The sequence below is a fragment of the Podarcis filfolensis genome (assembly GCF_964270895.1).
Source record: "Podarcis filfolensis genome assembly, chromosome: 4".
Classification (NCBI taxonomy): Eukaryota; Metazoa; Chordata; class Lepidosauria; order Squamata; family Lacertidae; genus Podarcis; species Podarcis filfolensis.
In genome coordinates this window covers 51,354,606-51,371,476 of record NC_139607.1, presented here as the reverse complement: position 1 = coordinate 51,371,476, position 16,871 = coordinate 51,354,606, and the positions used below count along the sequence as shown (strand labels likewise).

At 42.6% G+C, this 16,871-nt stretch overlaps 1 protein-coding gene and 1 long non-coding RNA gene across 4 annotated transcripts in view; one reads left to right on the top strand and one right to left on the bottom strand.

Annotated features, from left to right (window-relative positions):
• The window catches only part of LOC310760414, a 234,572-nt gene that overhangs the window by 7,567 nt on the left and 210,134 nt on the right, over positions 1-16,871 (top strand). The window lies entirely within an intron of this gene.
• Positions 650-16,871, bottom strand: part of KCNJ6 (potassium inwardly rectifying channel subfamily J member 6) — a 102,233-nt gene continuing 86,011 nt past the window's right edge. For all 3 annotated transcript variants that reach the window (XM_083608793.1, XM_083608794.1, XM_083608795.1), the window contains one exon: positions 650-3,325. In XM_083608793.1, the coding sequence (XP_083464919.1) occupies positions 3,000-3,325 (326 nt within the window). In that variant the 3' untranslated portion in view covers positions 650-2,999. The remainder of the gene's footprint in view (positions 3,326-16,871) is intronic.

The following is a 16,871-nucleotide window of genomic DNA, read 5'->3' as shown; positions in this document are numbered from 1 at the left end:
CGTGCCGGGGGAACTCCCCCCCGGTCCGCAAGGTTTGCTGGCGGCAGCCTGCAGCGCGGAGCACGGGGTGCCCTCCGGAGGACGCCCCGTGCTTCGCGCAGGTGTCGGCAGCCTGCCGCCCGGCGCGTGGGGCGCCCTGAAGCAGAGTGCCCCTTGCGCCGGGCAGACATCCGCAGCGTGGGGAGCCTGCCGTCTGACGTGCGGGGCGCCCTGAAGCAGAGCGCCCCTCGCGCCGGGCAGACATCGGCCAGCCCCACAAGCTCGGGGGACAGCGGGGAGGCGCAGCGCTGCCATCCCACTGTTCCCCGACCTGGTTTTGGGGGGGAAATAAAGGAAAAATTTTTTTCCTTTATTTCCCCCCCCAAAAAGTAGGTGCGTCCTATGGGACGGAGCGTCCTATGGGACGAAAAATACGGTATATGTCTAGTTTAGCATTATACTTGAAGCAGGACTGGTCCGTTGTTCAAACAAATCACAAGTAGTGAGTCAAGAACTGCCAAGAACAAATTTTGCCTTCTTGATTGGTTTGAAGAGAAGCAAACCACTAGTGATGGTTCTCATGCAGTACTAAGCCAGCGCTAGGGTTGGCCTCATCCTGGCTTGGCAAAGTGAGGAACAGAGAGGTGTGATTTACTTGGCACACACCGCCACACTACTTATTCATGGTAAGTCGTTGTTTGGTTCAGACTATGGTTTACTGTGATGTGTGGACCTGGCCGTTAAGTTGTCATGCAAAAATGCGCAGCCACCCTGCAGTACTCAAGGTCTACTTATGGTGAGGGCAAGGCATAAATGGTTAGAATAGGATTAGTATTAATGCATTAATGAATAATAAATGTAAAAGGCTAATTCCACCTGACATACATATGGATTGATGTAACACACCTGCCATGTAAATGTTTGAAGTAGTTTCCTGAACATGCCGTTCTGATAATGTTGGTGTGTGATGCTATGGCTATCCATATTTAATTGGGATTTGGGTGCCAAGCTAGTACTTGGTAAGTTTTCTTAATGACCAAACAATAATAAAGAACTTTGGGGGTAGGGCTGCCCAATGATTAAATCAATGTCTCTGTCTATGTTACAATGTTCTTATCTGGTAGTATATTAATGGCTTGCCACAGTGGATTGCTCTCTTAGCCATGAATCCATGGATAAGTAGCTAAACATTTTATTAGGTCTGTTCCCTACATGATAGCCTGAAAGCTTTTTGGTGGAAAATCTTTGCAAATTTTTCTTCTTCAAGAAAATACTATGGGAACAGAATAAAGACCTCTTCTGTTTTGTTGTTTTGTTTTTGTCATAGCTAAAATGCTGATCTGAGCCATGAAGATGAACACAGTACTGTATGATACTGCTTGCTATGCCTTACACTGGTGTTTTTACTCGTTTTTTGTTGGGAATTGCCCAGTGTGGCTGGGGCAAACCAGTCAGATGGGCAGCAAATAAGTAAGTAAGTAAGTAAGTAAGTAAGTAAGTAAGTAAGTGATGAGGACCAAAACAATCCCAAACCTATTTCCTCAGGAGATAATTCAGCTTTGAATGCATGAACTGGTGGCAGTTGGGTCAGGGATGCTGTATAGCTGTTGTATCTACTCATTTGCAGTTGTCAACCACTGGGAGAATGTAACACTGGAAAGCACTTAAGGCACTACTCATTATAAGTAAAGATGGCAGAATGAGGCCTACAGATTGTGCTCATTGACATCACAGAAACGACACATGTGCAAGGCTGACATGCTGGCAGATCTTTGCAGGGAGTATTCAAGACATATGAAGTACCTATTACAATAATGAAATCCAGCTGAAGTCCAGTTGTTTTTTTCAGACAGAACATCAGCTGGAAATGTTCTCTGCTGAACTATGGTATAACATTCAAAACTTTTCATGGCTTATATAGGTTATATAGCTATAGATATAGCAAATTACACAGGTGTTTTTTGTTTTTTTTAGCTGAATGGTTTTGAAAACCAAAGTTTCCCAAAGTATTGCACTTAAAGGGTTAATAGCCCGACACAAAATCTCTGCTAGACAAATGTCATACAAAAGGAATCCTTGCCTTGGACAAGAACCTGCCACAGTTAAATTCTACCTGTCCTGCCCAAGTAACCAGAAGTGGTTTTTTTTTTAACCATATAACATTACAAAGAAAACGATTGTTTTGTAAACAGTTTCACAGTTTATCAGGAATCGTGTTGTAATTTTTCTGCCCTTATCCCCCCACCCCAGACCTATGGCTTTTTAGAGTCAGCTAAATCATCGCTTAAGAAAACAGTGAGGTACTCTAAACAGCTGCCAGTCTGGTACAATGAGGAAATAGACATGCATTCATGGGGCAGTTATAAATGGGTGCCAAACTCTAATAAACGTCTGGGGTTAGAAGAGAACTGCCTTCCTCATGATAGGCGGTTGGGTTTTTGTTTTTTTTGCATCCCATTATTTTCTAAATTATATCTCTAAACCTACATTAATTACACACGTATGTACATTATTTAGAGGTTCTTTACTACAGTACTTTTGTACATGCTGGGTTTATTACTAAACTGAAAGAGAAAGAAAATACATAAGGCATATGTACAGTATCTCATTGAATTTCAGACCTTTCTCTTCACCTCCTTGGGTCTAAAAGCTGTAATGCAGGCATCTCATTCAAAACTGTCTTAGAATACAGTATATAAAAACTGGAGTTAAAGCTCAGGACGTGAATGGACTTCACTTACAGTCACTGTGTTTTGCTTTTGGCCCAGGTTAACAAACTTCTGCCCTTTATCTTAGAAACCAGCCCCAAACCACACACCTGCATGTGTGAACACTGAGCTCTCCAGCTGAAAAAATAGAACAAGGATAAGAGATTACATGGCAACATTGCAGGGATATTGCAGCTTTAACCCAAATCTTTGCTTGCCTTACGGGCAGGGAGGCTTGTCACACCTTAATCGGTCCTCCCTCTTTCCCCTTTTAAAGGAAGATTAGTGGTTCTCTGTCCCCACTGTTAAGTTCTAAACTTTGGACTCGTTCTCTAAGTTGGCCACATCACCATTCCTTTCAGTTTGTTCTTCGTGGTTCTTGGTCTCCTCTTCAGTATCCATTTCGGCACGCTGGTCTAATTGGCTGGACACAGACCAAGTGAGGGGTAATTCTGCACGGCTGGCCATCTCTGCCAGTTCTTTGGCACTATAAGATGGTGTATTGGTCTCATATGTATCATGAAAGCTATTGTAATCAACTTCATAAAATCCGTCCTCTAGCGTGAGAACAGGTGTAAAACGGTAACCCCACAGGATCTCACTGGTAACATAAGAACTTCGGGCTTGACACGTCATCCCTGGGGAAGAAAGGAAAGAGAAATCAGAAGCAACATGGCTCCTAGCAGGTCTGTTGTATGTTAAGCTACGGTGCACACATAGCTATGATGGACAGGAACGTCGTGCTAGATACACAACACTAAATTTGCTGCACTGACGATCTATTAGTATGTGAAAATAATGATATAATAGTGAGTTTAGCAGGCCAATTTTATCTTATCCCTTTCCCCTTTTTCCATTACTGTATTATGATATCAGTTCAAAATTCTCTCTTCAGTGCAATTCTCTCCCCCTCCCCTAGTTGAACTCAACAAATATTTTTCCATTGGAAAATGGCTAGCAAAACGTTTGAGACCTTTAAAAAACAAAAAACCCGAACACCTTATTTATCATTATGCTAATTTAGCAATTCTCAAATGAAGAAGTAGAATCTACTCGGTGCCCTCAGGCTAATGGTTTTAGTGGATGCCTTTGCTAAAAGAATTGAGCTATAACAGGGATGTTCAACCGCTTGACCATGATTGACAGGTGGATCCCGGGTGATATCTGCCCCGCCCCCTCGCTCTGTCCTTCATTTGCGCACGATTGCAAAAATGGAAGACGGGGCTATTGCTGCCCAGTTTATTGTTTGGTGAGCGATTTATGCCCCCCCCAAAGAAGCTCAAGAACTTTGGTGCCACCCCCCCTAAAATTAGCTCAACAGCTTTGCCCTGCCCCCCTAAAAAAGCTCAACAACTTTGGGTCCTCCCCCATGGGTAGATCACTGCCAGTTTTTTAATTCTGGGAGCAGATTGCAGTCTCTTGGGAGTTGGATGTCCCTGAACCATAAGATTCATCTATTTCCCCTTGCCCTGCTCCTGCATCCACAGTGGCCTAGAGGGTCCCTGAATTTTTTGGGAGCAATTTCTTTCAGGTAGGGCCCATGCCCTGCCCCACTTAATGGAAGATTCTGCTCCATCAAAAACCTTTCTGTGAGCACAAGGACATCACCAGGCTTTTACTCACAGTGTTTAACTCCCTGAGTCTTCATTATCTACCATCACTGTCAACTAAAGATGAGAAAATTATCCACGATGCTTCATTTTTTAAGGCATGGATCTAGTTTTTAATCCCATCCTGAGGTCTCTGGACAAATATTCATGCATTTATAAAAATACCACAATTTCATTAAAAAACGCAAAGCATTTTTCAACTATACATATTTATAATAGAAACCATGTAAAAAATAAACAGGAGAGATAGCAAACTATCACATAAAATTCTTTCTCAATTTCTGCATAAGCCTGGCAGAGTAAAATACCATACTTCTTAAAAAGTATAAAAATTAATACTTTTATTCTAAGTATAGCATGCATCATTTCCTCTCACCTGCTGTACCAGTCATTGTTTCAAAAGGCCTGTCAATGGAAAGGCAACCTCAAAGTTACAGAATCAGACAACTTTGAAGGTTGCTCCAGAAAATATTGAGGACATAACACATTCACATCCAAAAGTTTAACACAGGATTCCTAATGGGTCCCAAAACAACCATTCTGGTGTCTTGGTCTTTGTCCTGAAAAGGGCTCTCAAGTAATGTCTTCAAAAAAATTATCATAGAAGTGAAAATGGAGCCCAGCATTTAAACACAGGCAGGCAGATAGGCAGGCAGACGGGTGGATGGGTGGGTAGGCAGGGCCAACTGTTGGAACAATTTCATGCTCATGTGCGGTCTTAGATTGCTGCTTCTTATCCCAGAATCCTGAGCCCAGGCCTTCTCCCTGATAAACATTTCAGGAACCCTGAAGCCCCTCTTTGGAGTTGGCTTGATTCTTCCTTCATTATGGGCTCCTCGGGTGACTGGACTAATTTCTGCTCTTCTCCCGTTGCTGATTATATGCTGTCACTTTGCTAGACTAAAACTTGGCTTCCTTACTGACAAGACAGTACATCTATCATTGTTCTTTGGCAGGAGCCAGGCCCAGGCCTGTCTAGCCAGCCTTTGGCTTCTCCTCAAACCATGCTCCTTCCTAAATCATTAAATCATGTCCCTAGCTGGCTCCACTGTGCACCCTCGAGTGGTTTTGCCTGAATGGAATGTATCCTGGAACTGAGTATGCCTGCATATGCATGCGGAAAACTCTGGGAATTGTAGCTCTGTGAGGGGCAAACTACAGTTCCCAGGATTATTTGGGGAGGAAATGTGCTTTCAATGCACTTTAAATATATGGCGGGTACGCAGCCTGACAAGTGTCTGAGAAAGGCTATTGAAACCAATAGGCTACAGGCAGTGGTGGGGAGGACGTTGCCTTTGTGGCATGTATAAAAAGATTGCTCCTCACATTATATGTATATATTGTTTTAATGTTTTAATGGGTGTGATCGGCAGCATATTACTCCTGCCTTGCTATTTTTAAAACCTAAAGGAGCATGATATCAGGAACAGACATCAGGATAAGATCTCAGATACATTGACACCTGCAAAGTGGAACATTCCTCAGATAAGTTGCATCTGCTCCCCCCCTCCCCGTGAAAAATCCATGTGGATTTTGAGTCCTGACACATCATCCCTTTGTGTGTATTCCTCCTAAAGTGATTCCGTGGAAGAAAAAAATGTTGCCTTGCAAGGAAAAGGCCTGGAGAATAAACAAAGATATCTTTTCCTTTGAACCAACTCATTTGGGATGAAAAGCAGTGGGAAGAAACAAACAAACGGGACTTCAGGTTCATGTATTCAGGAGGAGATCTGGAGTCATTTTGAAGAACTCCAAAGAAGAAGAGAAGAAGAAAATACAAAAGGCAACATGTGGTGAGTTAACTGTCCTTTCAAAGCCCCAGATGCAGAAGAGTGCTAGCTTGAGGAAATATTCAGCTAGAGATGCCAGTAAGAATAATCTTGATAAATGATGTATTTCTATTAGTACTATGGTATTTTTTGTGTCTCCTCTTTCAAATCAAAGATTCTACTCTTTTTAAGGGGGGAGAGGGTAAATGTCCAGTGTTCCCTTAAAATCCACCTTCCCGTCAAACATGGCTGCATCTGTCTATGGTTGGTGATGAGGTCACGGAGGAGCTAATGCCAAATTGGTGTCAAAGGACGGCTGCTGCCATCACCTCTGAACTCCATGACTGACAATGACTTCTCTAAACAATTTCCTGTGAGGATAAGCAGCCAACAATACTCCATGCTGAATGTGTTGTGATGTGACCTGATGACAACTATCATAGTTACGTGGGGAAGGGCCGTACCTCAGTGGCAGAGCAACTTATTTGCAGGCAGTCAGCTCCCAGCATCTCTGGGCAGGGCTAGGAATGTCCCTTCCCTGCAACCTTGGAGGAGCCAACACCAGCTACTGTAGACAATACCAAGGTAGATGGACCAATAGTAGGACTCGGTATAAAGCAGCTTCCTATGTTCCTATCAGTGTTGTGGAGTGAACAAAGTCAAGTGGTCCAAGACAATCAATCAGAGAATACTGAGATCTCTGTGTGATCATGTAAACACATATAATGTCACTGGATTTCACCACCATAAACAGATGGACATTTTGAGATGTGTCCAAAATAGGAGCCACAATTGGGGTGGCTACTTATCCACCACCAATAAAAATGGACCAGTTCTGCATTAGGTGACTTATATATAAAAATGCACATTTAGAAATGATTGCTGTAGATTACCTCTCCCCTGAGTGGAGAAGACTGTGACTAGGTGCCATGTTCTCTCTTCAGTCTGTTGACAGGCAGATTCAAGGCCCTTGTCTCCCTTCTTCTGATTCTTTAAACTGGCCTTGGACTGGACAACCCTAACCAGAGGACTCCTACAAAGAGAGGATTGTCCTCTGACGCAGCCCTCTAAAATGGAGGCCTGCCCTTTGTAAAGTAGGACACATGGTGAGCTCTGCTACAATGGTTGCACTTGGTAAGACTGGATGCAAGCATGGGTGAGTTGTTTCAACTCAGCTGTAACTTTTGTCACTCTTTAGAGATTGTCATATTGCCCTGTTATTTCTAGATTAAATTAAACTATTTTTTTTAAAAAAAACAACTGAGTTAATATACCTTGGAAAAGGGGGCACTTTAAATAGCACTTTAAAGCTATTTGATGTAATCTTGGCACAGTTATTTATTTGTTATTTAGATTCCTACTTCATAATTCAAATAAAACATTATCAGAACTGCTTGCAATAAACTTAAAAACACAACTAAGTAATGAATACTTAAAAAAAAAAAGAACTAAAACCATCAACTCTATAAAACAGATCAGCATGAGTTTACAAAAAAGGCCTGGGAAAATGGTTGAATATTTTGTTAGGGAGAAATGATGAGATATATAATATGTTTTGTACTGACACCTATGAAAGATGTAGGGTGTTTTTTTAATTATTATTATTATAAAAACAACTAAAAAAATAAATGGTATGTAGCTGCAGCTGCCTTTATTTTAAATAACATTTTTACATTTGTGGCACACTTGGTAACTGAGAGGGTTGACAAGATGTCAAAGTCATTATATCATACAGGTGGATTCCACTTCATGTATAAATCTGTATGCAGGAACCGGGAGTGCTTAGTTTAAAGAGGCCACTGCAGATCAATAGCCAGAGACGCGCCCTCAGCTCAGTGTCACATCATGGCTGCTTCCTCTTCTGTTTGTGGTTCAGGACGTTGCTGGAGCCCCTGTCTGGCTTTCATCAATTCCGTGGAGCGAAGTGCTTTGTTCAACCAGACAGATGTTAATGAGACATGATGTCTGGAAATGTAGCATAAAGCAAAGACGTGCTCTTCCGCCCTAGATCGTTTGGATACATGGCAAGCGGTGAAATTTGCCATTTAGTAGGGTCAGTCAGGCAGCGCAGAGGCAACACTGCAGCTTTAAAGTGAGGGAAATGAATGACAAAGAGGTGTGTGCTCAGAAATGATCGCAGTGTGGGAAGCCGGCGTTCCCCAGGGAGGCGGAGCAAGGAGAGGCATCAGCAAAGGAAGAGAATGAAGGAAAGGGAACTATCTGGTACACTGGCTTTCAAAAAGTGTCTAGCGGAATCCTCAGAAGCTTGAGGATCACTAGGATCTGCTCACTGAGCAGAGCAGTAATGGGAGGAAAGTTTCTTTGAAAGACAACTGTCCCTACAACCTGAAGGTGCTAGAGAGTGTTGTATGATTTTTTTTGGGGTGGGGTGGAGTGGGGAGAGGAAGAACTCACCCTTGCGTTGTTGGCAATGGTAAAGCTGCCCTTTATGAATCCTTTAAGAAATTTGCTTTCCCCACCACCTTACCTTTGGGGGCCCAAACTCCGCCACCCCCCCAAAAAATGAGTCAAAAGCGATTTGAGAAACTTCATCCTATCACTAGTTTCAGTTTTGCCACCAAAAATGAATAGAAGCAGGTAGGATGCAGCAGGGGGAAATGTTACTGCTAGTCTTGCTTGCCTTTTCCCACTTCCCCTGCCTTCCTGAGATTTCATCATCAGTTGCTCGCACACTTTCAAGCCAGTCTTCACAGTCTTAAGGACTTGGCGCTTCTAAATGCAAGGCAATGTTTTCAGAATGATGAATCAGACCAAATCAGCAGTATGTTCACAGGCCCAATAATGACAGCATAAGGCTTCTGACACCTGGCAATGTTTGATTGGCCACCTTACATATTTCTAGGGGGGTGACAAGCTTTCCTAGTCACTTAATAAATGGTTCTAGAGAAGAGTGAAGGGAGGAGCAACCAACCTTTCTGACATTAACTCCCCCCACCCCATCCCTTTGATTACTTGAACCCTTGGTGGCCAGTCAGATTGGCGGGGTACAATTAAAACAACAGCAAAAACTTTTCACATGCAAGTTATAACTGAACCACAAAGTGAAAAAATAAAATAAGGTTGTAATCTGAAATGTGCTAATTTGAAAGATAACACCATGAAAAAACAATAATGGGACTTACTATAATGAAGGTATGTTGGGGTGGGAGCATTAATGTGAAATGTATTATTTCTGTTTCAGAAAACTAACATGTGGAAGAAATCTATTCTCTTATTCCAGCTGTACTTTGCCCAGTCTGTGAACCCCTCCATATATTTTTTTCTGGTGCTGCCACTGAGGCTCCAACCCCATACGCATATACGTGGAAGTAAATCCCACTGAACTTGGTGGAACTTAATTCGGAGCAGCCATGCCTAGGATTGCACCAAGTGACTTCCTTTGGGAAGAATGCAGCATAATATCATTAAAGCAGCTAGATTGACACAGTGCTCCTGCTTCTGTATGTGTGTGAGTGTAATGTGGTGGGGGGGGGGAAAGAGGGTTTTAATTTCCTCTACCATCAGTGAAACATGGATTGAGGGGGCCTCTTGCCTGCCTTATTTTTCTGTATGAATTCTGTCTCATCTTCTCTCCAGCTCTCTGGCGGGAATCCAGATAGCACAAGGCTCTTTTCATAAAAGCTTATTCCACCCTTTGGCCCTGATTCAGGCCCCTGTTCCTCTCACTTTGGCTTCAGTGCAACCATTCCAAATAATTTGGAAGAAATTTTAGGGGAAGCTGAAAAGCAGTCTACAAAACATATGGAAGCACCTTCAGATGATCACTCCCTATGGCAGGGGTCAGCAAACTTTTCAGCAGGGGGCTGGTCCATTGTCCCTCATACCTTGTGGGGGGCTGGACTATATTTTTTGGGGGAAATGATGCAAGAGCACCACGAGCCCCGGTGGCTGCTTACCTGTGTCTTGCAAGCGGCAGGGGCTGGTGGAGGCGGCGGGACAATGAGTGGCATGCGAAAGGGCTCCGGAGAGGGGCTGCTTAAAATGGTGGCCGCTCGAGCGCTGCTGCTGCTGCTGGCACCAACAAAGCCCAGCCCCCTTCCTCCTCTAGGCAGGGCAGGGAGAAGCCAGGAGGAGGGAGGGAGGAGCCGCCACCGCCGTGTGAGGGAGAGGGAAAGAACGCGCGTGCTGGCAATCCACGTGGCGATTCCCGGACTGTCTGCGGGCTGGATCCAGAAGGCAATTGGGCCTGATCCAGCCTGCGGACCTTAGTTTGCCGACGCATGACCTAAGGAACATTGAGATTGTTGCCATAGCCACCTTGTCTACATGGGTGTTGTAGACAGTGAAAATTACTAACAGCACAATCCTAGATATCCCTACATAAACATAAGACCCCTTGAGTTCAATTGGCAATACCATCTTGGCTGTGAGTCCTGGAGGACCTGCTTCCTGCCCTGCAGGCCTTTTGCCCACCTGGCCTGGGAGAGGAGGGCCCTGACTGACTCCAGCTACAAAAGACGAGGCTGCAGAACAAACTATTGGGCTGATGTGTTGGTTAGATTTTTTTTTAATTGTTGGGGGGAGGAGTGGGTGGGGCGGGGTTGTTGATGTTACTAAAATAATCTTTGGCATCTTTATTTTAGATCTTATTATTTATGTGGAAATTGTTCAATTTGGTTGTGTGCTTCTTGATGTGCTTATTGTTATGACTACCGTACTTTTATTATACAGTGGTACCTCAGGTTAAGTACTTAATTCATTCCGGAGGTCCGTTCTTAACCTGAAACTGTTCTTAACCTGAAGCACCACTTTAGCTAATGGGGCTTCCTGCTGCTGCCGCGCCACCGGAGCCCGATTTCTGTTCTTATCCTGATGCAAAGTTCTTAATCTGAAGCACTATTTCTGGGTTAGTGGAGTGTGTAACCTGAAGCGTATGTAACCTGAAGCGTATGTAACCCAAGGTACCACTGTATTTGTAATGCAAATCTTTTCATGCTATAAGCCGCCTTGTGCATGGTTGTGCCCAGTGCTTTTTTTCTAAAAAAAAAAAAATAATGTCTAGGGGTACTCTCATTTTGACTCAAGAAAATCACCATTTTATAGTTCAAATTGGGAAAAATAAATACAGTAAATGGACAAAAGTACAAAGATTCACAAAATGTTTAGGGGTATGTGTATCCCTGCACTGCCCCCAAGAAAAAAAGGACTGGTTGTACCTATGGAAAGGCTGCATACAAATAATATGACGTATGTATGTAATGGTGAGTATACGAGACTGCACTTCCACCTGCAACACTCACTCAAACTGAGCAGGGCTTGGGAGAGTGAACTTGACGGTTATTAGTGGTACTTAGCGGAGAAAGCATAAGAGAAAACATTGTCCCCTTTTTTGGTGCTAGCTAGTATTTATTGTGCTTTCCATGCTATTCCTCTGTTTTCTGAAGAAAGCGAGCGCCTCACAACCCAACTCCAGACAGCATTGTTCTTAATGACAACAGAAGTCAAGCAATTGCATAGTATCTTTCTCTGTGCTTTTATTATCGTTGCCAAAGCAGTGCTAATTTGGGAAGTGTTGATATAGGGGTTGGCATTCTGAACCCATGGCTGAACTTGTCTATTTTTCATTATCCTGACATTATCCTGTCAGTACTATGTGAAAATAAAAGGGCTGCAAGAGTTAATGAATTGATTGGTGTGGTTAATTGATTAAAGTGTTGTTCTTTGATTAAAAATTCCTCAGTGTGATTTAAGAAGAAGAAGAAGAAGAAGAAGAAGAAGAAGAAGAAGAGGAAGAGGAAGAGGAAGAGGAGGAGGATCTGCACTTTATGAGAGGAAACTGCCAATCAGTTTCACAGGATGATCCTATTGTTAACTGTTTCCTCTCTTAGCAGTTAGAATAATTACAGACATTTTCTGTTGTCACAGTAAATAGCTAATGGATGCATGTAGACAGATAGAAGTTTTTTCTGTATCCCATGTAATTTCACTGAACTTTGGCACTGGATTCCATTGTTACTGATATTGTGCTTTCAGGACTTCAGGAATCCTCAGTGGACAAAAAGACCTAGAATTTTTGGAAATTCAGTTTAGCTAAAATAATGACTTCCTATAATCTGAACTATACCATAGAACTTATTTGGTCTTTCGCTGTAGTTATTGACATGGACTGATTATCATAACATGAAAATTACCTTTGCCATCTGAGGGGTGGTGAAGGAAATTTAACTGTCAGCAAGGAGGAGACAATTAGCAGACTTCAGAGAAGCAGTGGGACACTTAAGACGTAGTTGCAAGAGAATAAGTAGGAAATGATGGATAGATCAGATCAGGCTATAATAAGCATATGCTGAAACTGAACAACAAATTACCATGAGATGCTGATGTGCTGTCTGCTGAGATTATGTGAACAAAGCAGTGAGAAAGGTTTAATACCAGCCTTATAAGATCTCCTCCTTAAGATGATGGATACAGTTACCCATACTTTTGATTGCAAAAATTTTTTTTTTGCATATGTTCCAGTTATTGTTGTGTGCTCAACATTTATTAGCAAATTGTGTGAATTTTGAGTATTGTAGCAATGTTTCATGTGTTGCTTTGATGCCACTTACAGAGCTTATCGGTGAGAAATCAGGGACAAAAACTCCAACATGATAGCATGCTATTGATTTGTTCCATACTACACATCACTCTAGTCAGTTGTGTCATGAGTTCTGCTGCAGAAATAATCAGAACACCAGTTTCATTTCATACTGTTTAGTAATACACTATTGGGTTTACTCTGCAAACAAACGGGTACCAATTGGCTCTCAACAACAGTGGAACCTTGGTTCTCGAATTTAATCCATTCCGGGGGTCCGTTCGACTCCCGAAACAGTTTGAAAACCAAGGCATGGCTTCTGATTGGCTGCAGGAGCTTCCTGCACTCAATCGGAAGCCGCGGAAGCCACGTCGGACATTTGGCTTCTGAAAAACGTTCACAAACGGGAACACTTACTTCCGGGTCTGTGGCGTTCAGGAGCCGATTTGTTCGGGAGCCAAGCTGTTCGGAAACCAAGGTACCACTGTACCTTCAATGCCTATTTATTTATTTAAGGGTTTATATTCTCCCTTTTGATGAATGTTTCAAGTTAGTTAACAATAGACTATAAGCAGTGTAATAAAAACAAATACAATTAGAACAGCGGCAGGTGGTATTAAGACAATGACTTGGAATCCAGGTTTCTATGACTGGAATTGTGCTCTGGTTCAAATGAGGGGAGGTGCTATTTACCAATTTCCCCTTTCTCTTCTGCAGATCTGCTCCAGAGGGCCAGGGAACCCCCCCAGAACAGCATGGATGGTGGTGCTACGGAGGAGAAATTAGCAAAAACCACTTTTCCCATGCCACAGATAGGAGCCTCCGGTGGATTAGAACCATTCTGTAAACAGAAGGCGCTCTTCATGGATGGGCAACCCAGCATCCAAGCCACTAAAGTTAACAGATTGGGAGTCATTAAAATACCCCTCACACTCTGGTAACCATAGTGTGGTTACTCCCACCCCAGTGCTGATAATGTTCAAAAGAGATTACATGGAAGTGGCCTGGAAAGAAACACTGTCAATGGAAGTCACCATTTTGTTGGCCCAACACATCTGATTGCTTCTACGTTTCAAACATAGCTGGCATAAGTTAACAGGACTACTGAGCCTGAGTTCCAACTTTGGCACATTTGCTTATCTTTGTCTAGGGATCCACAGGGACAGGGGCATCCTATTGATCCCACTAAACTTTTAAATTGCATTTGAAACTATTGATCTTGATGTTACATACAATTTTCTTAGCTAAAGACTGCTATGCAGTAAAAGCCTTTATTCAAGCCTATACGTAAACAAGCAGCTTGTCATCAGAAGTGTGTGTGTGTGTGTGTGTGTGTGTGTGTGTGTGCACCCAGGAGGGGGGTGATTTCTTCAGTCCTCTATGCCAATCCATACAACACCCACACACTGTTCCAAGCATGTAGAATTTAACAACTTGACTTGAAAATTGTTCATTTTCAGCTATCATGGAAATATATAACAGTTTCTTAAGCTAGCAGAGGAGACAGTGTCATTGAAGTCGAGCCAGTTATGTGGGTGTAAGATGATTAAGGTGGATGTTGTGTAGGTGGAAAAGGAATACTATAATTTTTATTTTTTTTAAGATTGTGCTTCTAACACGTTTAATATTCTCTTCCAGAACGTCTGGAGTTCTTATTATGAAGGTATTGCCAACTATGAATCTAGGCCTTAATTCATTGTCACACTACAGTCTGGGAGCCTAGTTACAGCTAGGCTAAATAAAAATGGTGCCCAGAAGCTATAAAATGAGAATGAATACCTCTCTCTCTCTCTCTCTCTCTCTCTCTCTCTCTCTCTCTCTCACACACACACACACACACACACACACTCCACTTGTTCTGCAAAGGGACACATTTCTATCAAGCATGACCATGAGGCAGTTGAGATGTCTTAAGTCAGCGGGACAATAATCCACTGAAAAAGTTTCTTCTTCCTCTTCCTTAGATTGTGATTTACTTAAATTCTAGTCGCCTTCCACACAAGTCAGGAAGATGAAGACACACACACACACACACACACACACACACACACACACTGCTGTGAGTTTTGGGGAGGGATAGGTTGTATGATTGAGCCCCCTTTTAATGGATTCAATTCCTAGAATAGCCAGGCTAGCTTTCTGGTGAGGTAATGGTCCTCTAACTATGGAGCATTAAGTAGCAAAGGAAATGACAGCAAATGGATAAGTCTCCCTCCTTCAATTTGCTGGTAGTTAGAAAGACAAAGGCCAGAGTTGAGAGTTTGAGTTATGTGAACTAGAAGATAGAAGCAAGGCTGCAGGCTGGGCAGAGGTGAGATAAGAGCTATGCTTGATTTCTGCTGGAATCAAAGGCTGTGGCTTTGGGAGAAGCAAGATCCTCTCGGGGTATTAATGCTGTGAACCTCTCCATCGTAGGCTCAAGTTGTATATATGTGTAAATAAACCACATAGCATAAAGACGCCCCAGTCTCTGCTATCCCTCATTCCAAAGGAAACACAAACCCTGGGTAAGCTCCTGGAACCTCTGGAATTTTGTACTACTGAGAGATTGGGGTAGTGTGCAACAATATAATAGTCTGCAAGTAGCAGTGTGAAAAATCTGAAATCCCAGAATTTTATTTTTAATTTGGAGGGGGACCCATAGCTATGATGCAATGGTATTGAAAATGTTATCATTGACATAAGTGGCAGATTTGTTATTTGATTTGATTATTCGCATTTCAAATCCAAGGAAATCTACAGGGTATAAATGGACCATAAGATTTAAATGAGATTACGCAAAATAAAATAAAATATAAACATAAAGTTTTTCCTTTCTATAAACTTAATGGGACTTTGGCATCCATCACTGCCTATCAGGAAAAGCTCAGAGCCAAATCTCTGTCACAATCAATCAGAACTTACTGTCTTGCTCTAGCTCTTAAACACCTCAATTATCTTTTACCTGCAGTAAAAGCTTTTTGAAAGAAATTGTCAAACAAAGTGGGTTCTGCTCACCTCTGAAACAAAATATGTTTGAAACACAGAGTGCAACCCCTTGTTTTGTGGAGGGGGAAAACAATTCCTGATGGCATTAAGTCAGAATAAAATTCTAGTACATTTCAATGAGGTTTTATCACATTGTTACTTTTTTGTTTTATTTCATGGCTACCTACAATTTGTGTGTGTTTTGAGGTATTCTGCTTGGGCCAAGCAATCCTATGCTTAATGTATACTAGGTCTGGACATGATGATGATGATTTATTCGACTTATTTGTTGCTTACATCAAAAAGGCCTTTAAGTGATTTGCAAAAACGTTAAAAGCTAAAAAGCAACACATTTCAATAAAGCTTTTCCAAAGAGCCACAAACAAACCCAGCAGAAAAACAACTAAGACCTCAGCAGCAAGAACATTTCATCCAGCGGGCCATCAACCAACTTGTCATGATCTGTCAAATGCCTGGGAGAAGAGATACGTTTTTAACTTTGTGCCAGAAAGATGTTGTTGATGGTGCCCGGCATTGCTGCTGTTATGCTAGTGGAATGGCTGCAGAATCCTAAATCAGCTTAGCTGGGGAAGGGAAGAGAGATAGGAAGAAAATACAAAATGGTGGGACAGACAGCGACATTAACTGCCCCCATGTCCTTGGAAATACTCTCAGGCACAGAGTTGGGTGCTACCCAGCGGGGCTGGCCTCTCAGGCAAAATAGCAGTGGAAGATTGATCTCATGGGTGCTGGGGAGGAGGGATGAGCCCCTTTGTTCCATTACAGGAAAGACCTTTTCTTCAGCACATGCCCTGTCAGATTCTAAGAATGTCTTTCCAGTCTTCAGAACTAGGAGTCTACTTCTGCCTCTCCTTCCAGGGCTTTGTTTTGCTCTGCTGGTAATAGGCAAAATGGTGGGTCTCTTGCCTTTCCCAGGGAGGTCCACTTCAGCTCACCAAACATTCTGTTCTGGATGCTACCAGCTCTCTTAAGCTACTGTAGGGGAGTGTTCGTATTAATAGATGTCCACCCTTCCAGATGCTTGGTATACCTGAGCAAGCTCATCTGTAGGTGCAGATGGCTGCATTGAAGCCACCTGACCAGATCTTAGCAGATGGGAAGCAGTGTTCTGCTTAGCAATTTCATAGGTCAATTTTTTGGGGGACTTATAATCAACACACACTTCTGAAATGACAGTTTATTTTCTTTCTTTAAAATGTTCCTCTGAAAAAGTGACCTGAATCTTTTGACATTAATTCACTCCACTTGCACTGTTTGGGTTTCAGATACGCAGTGTTTA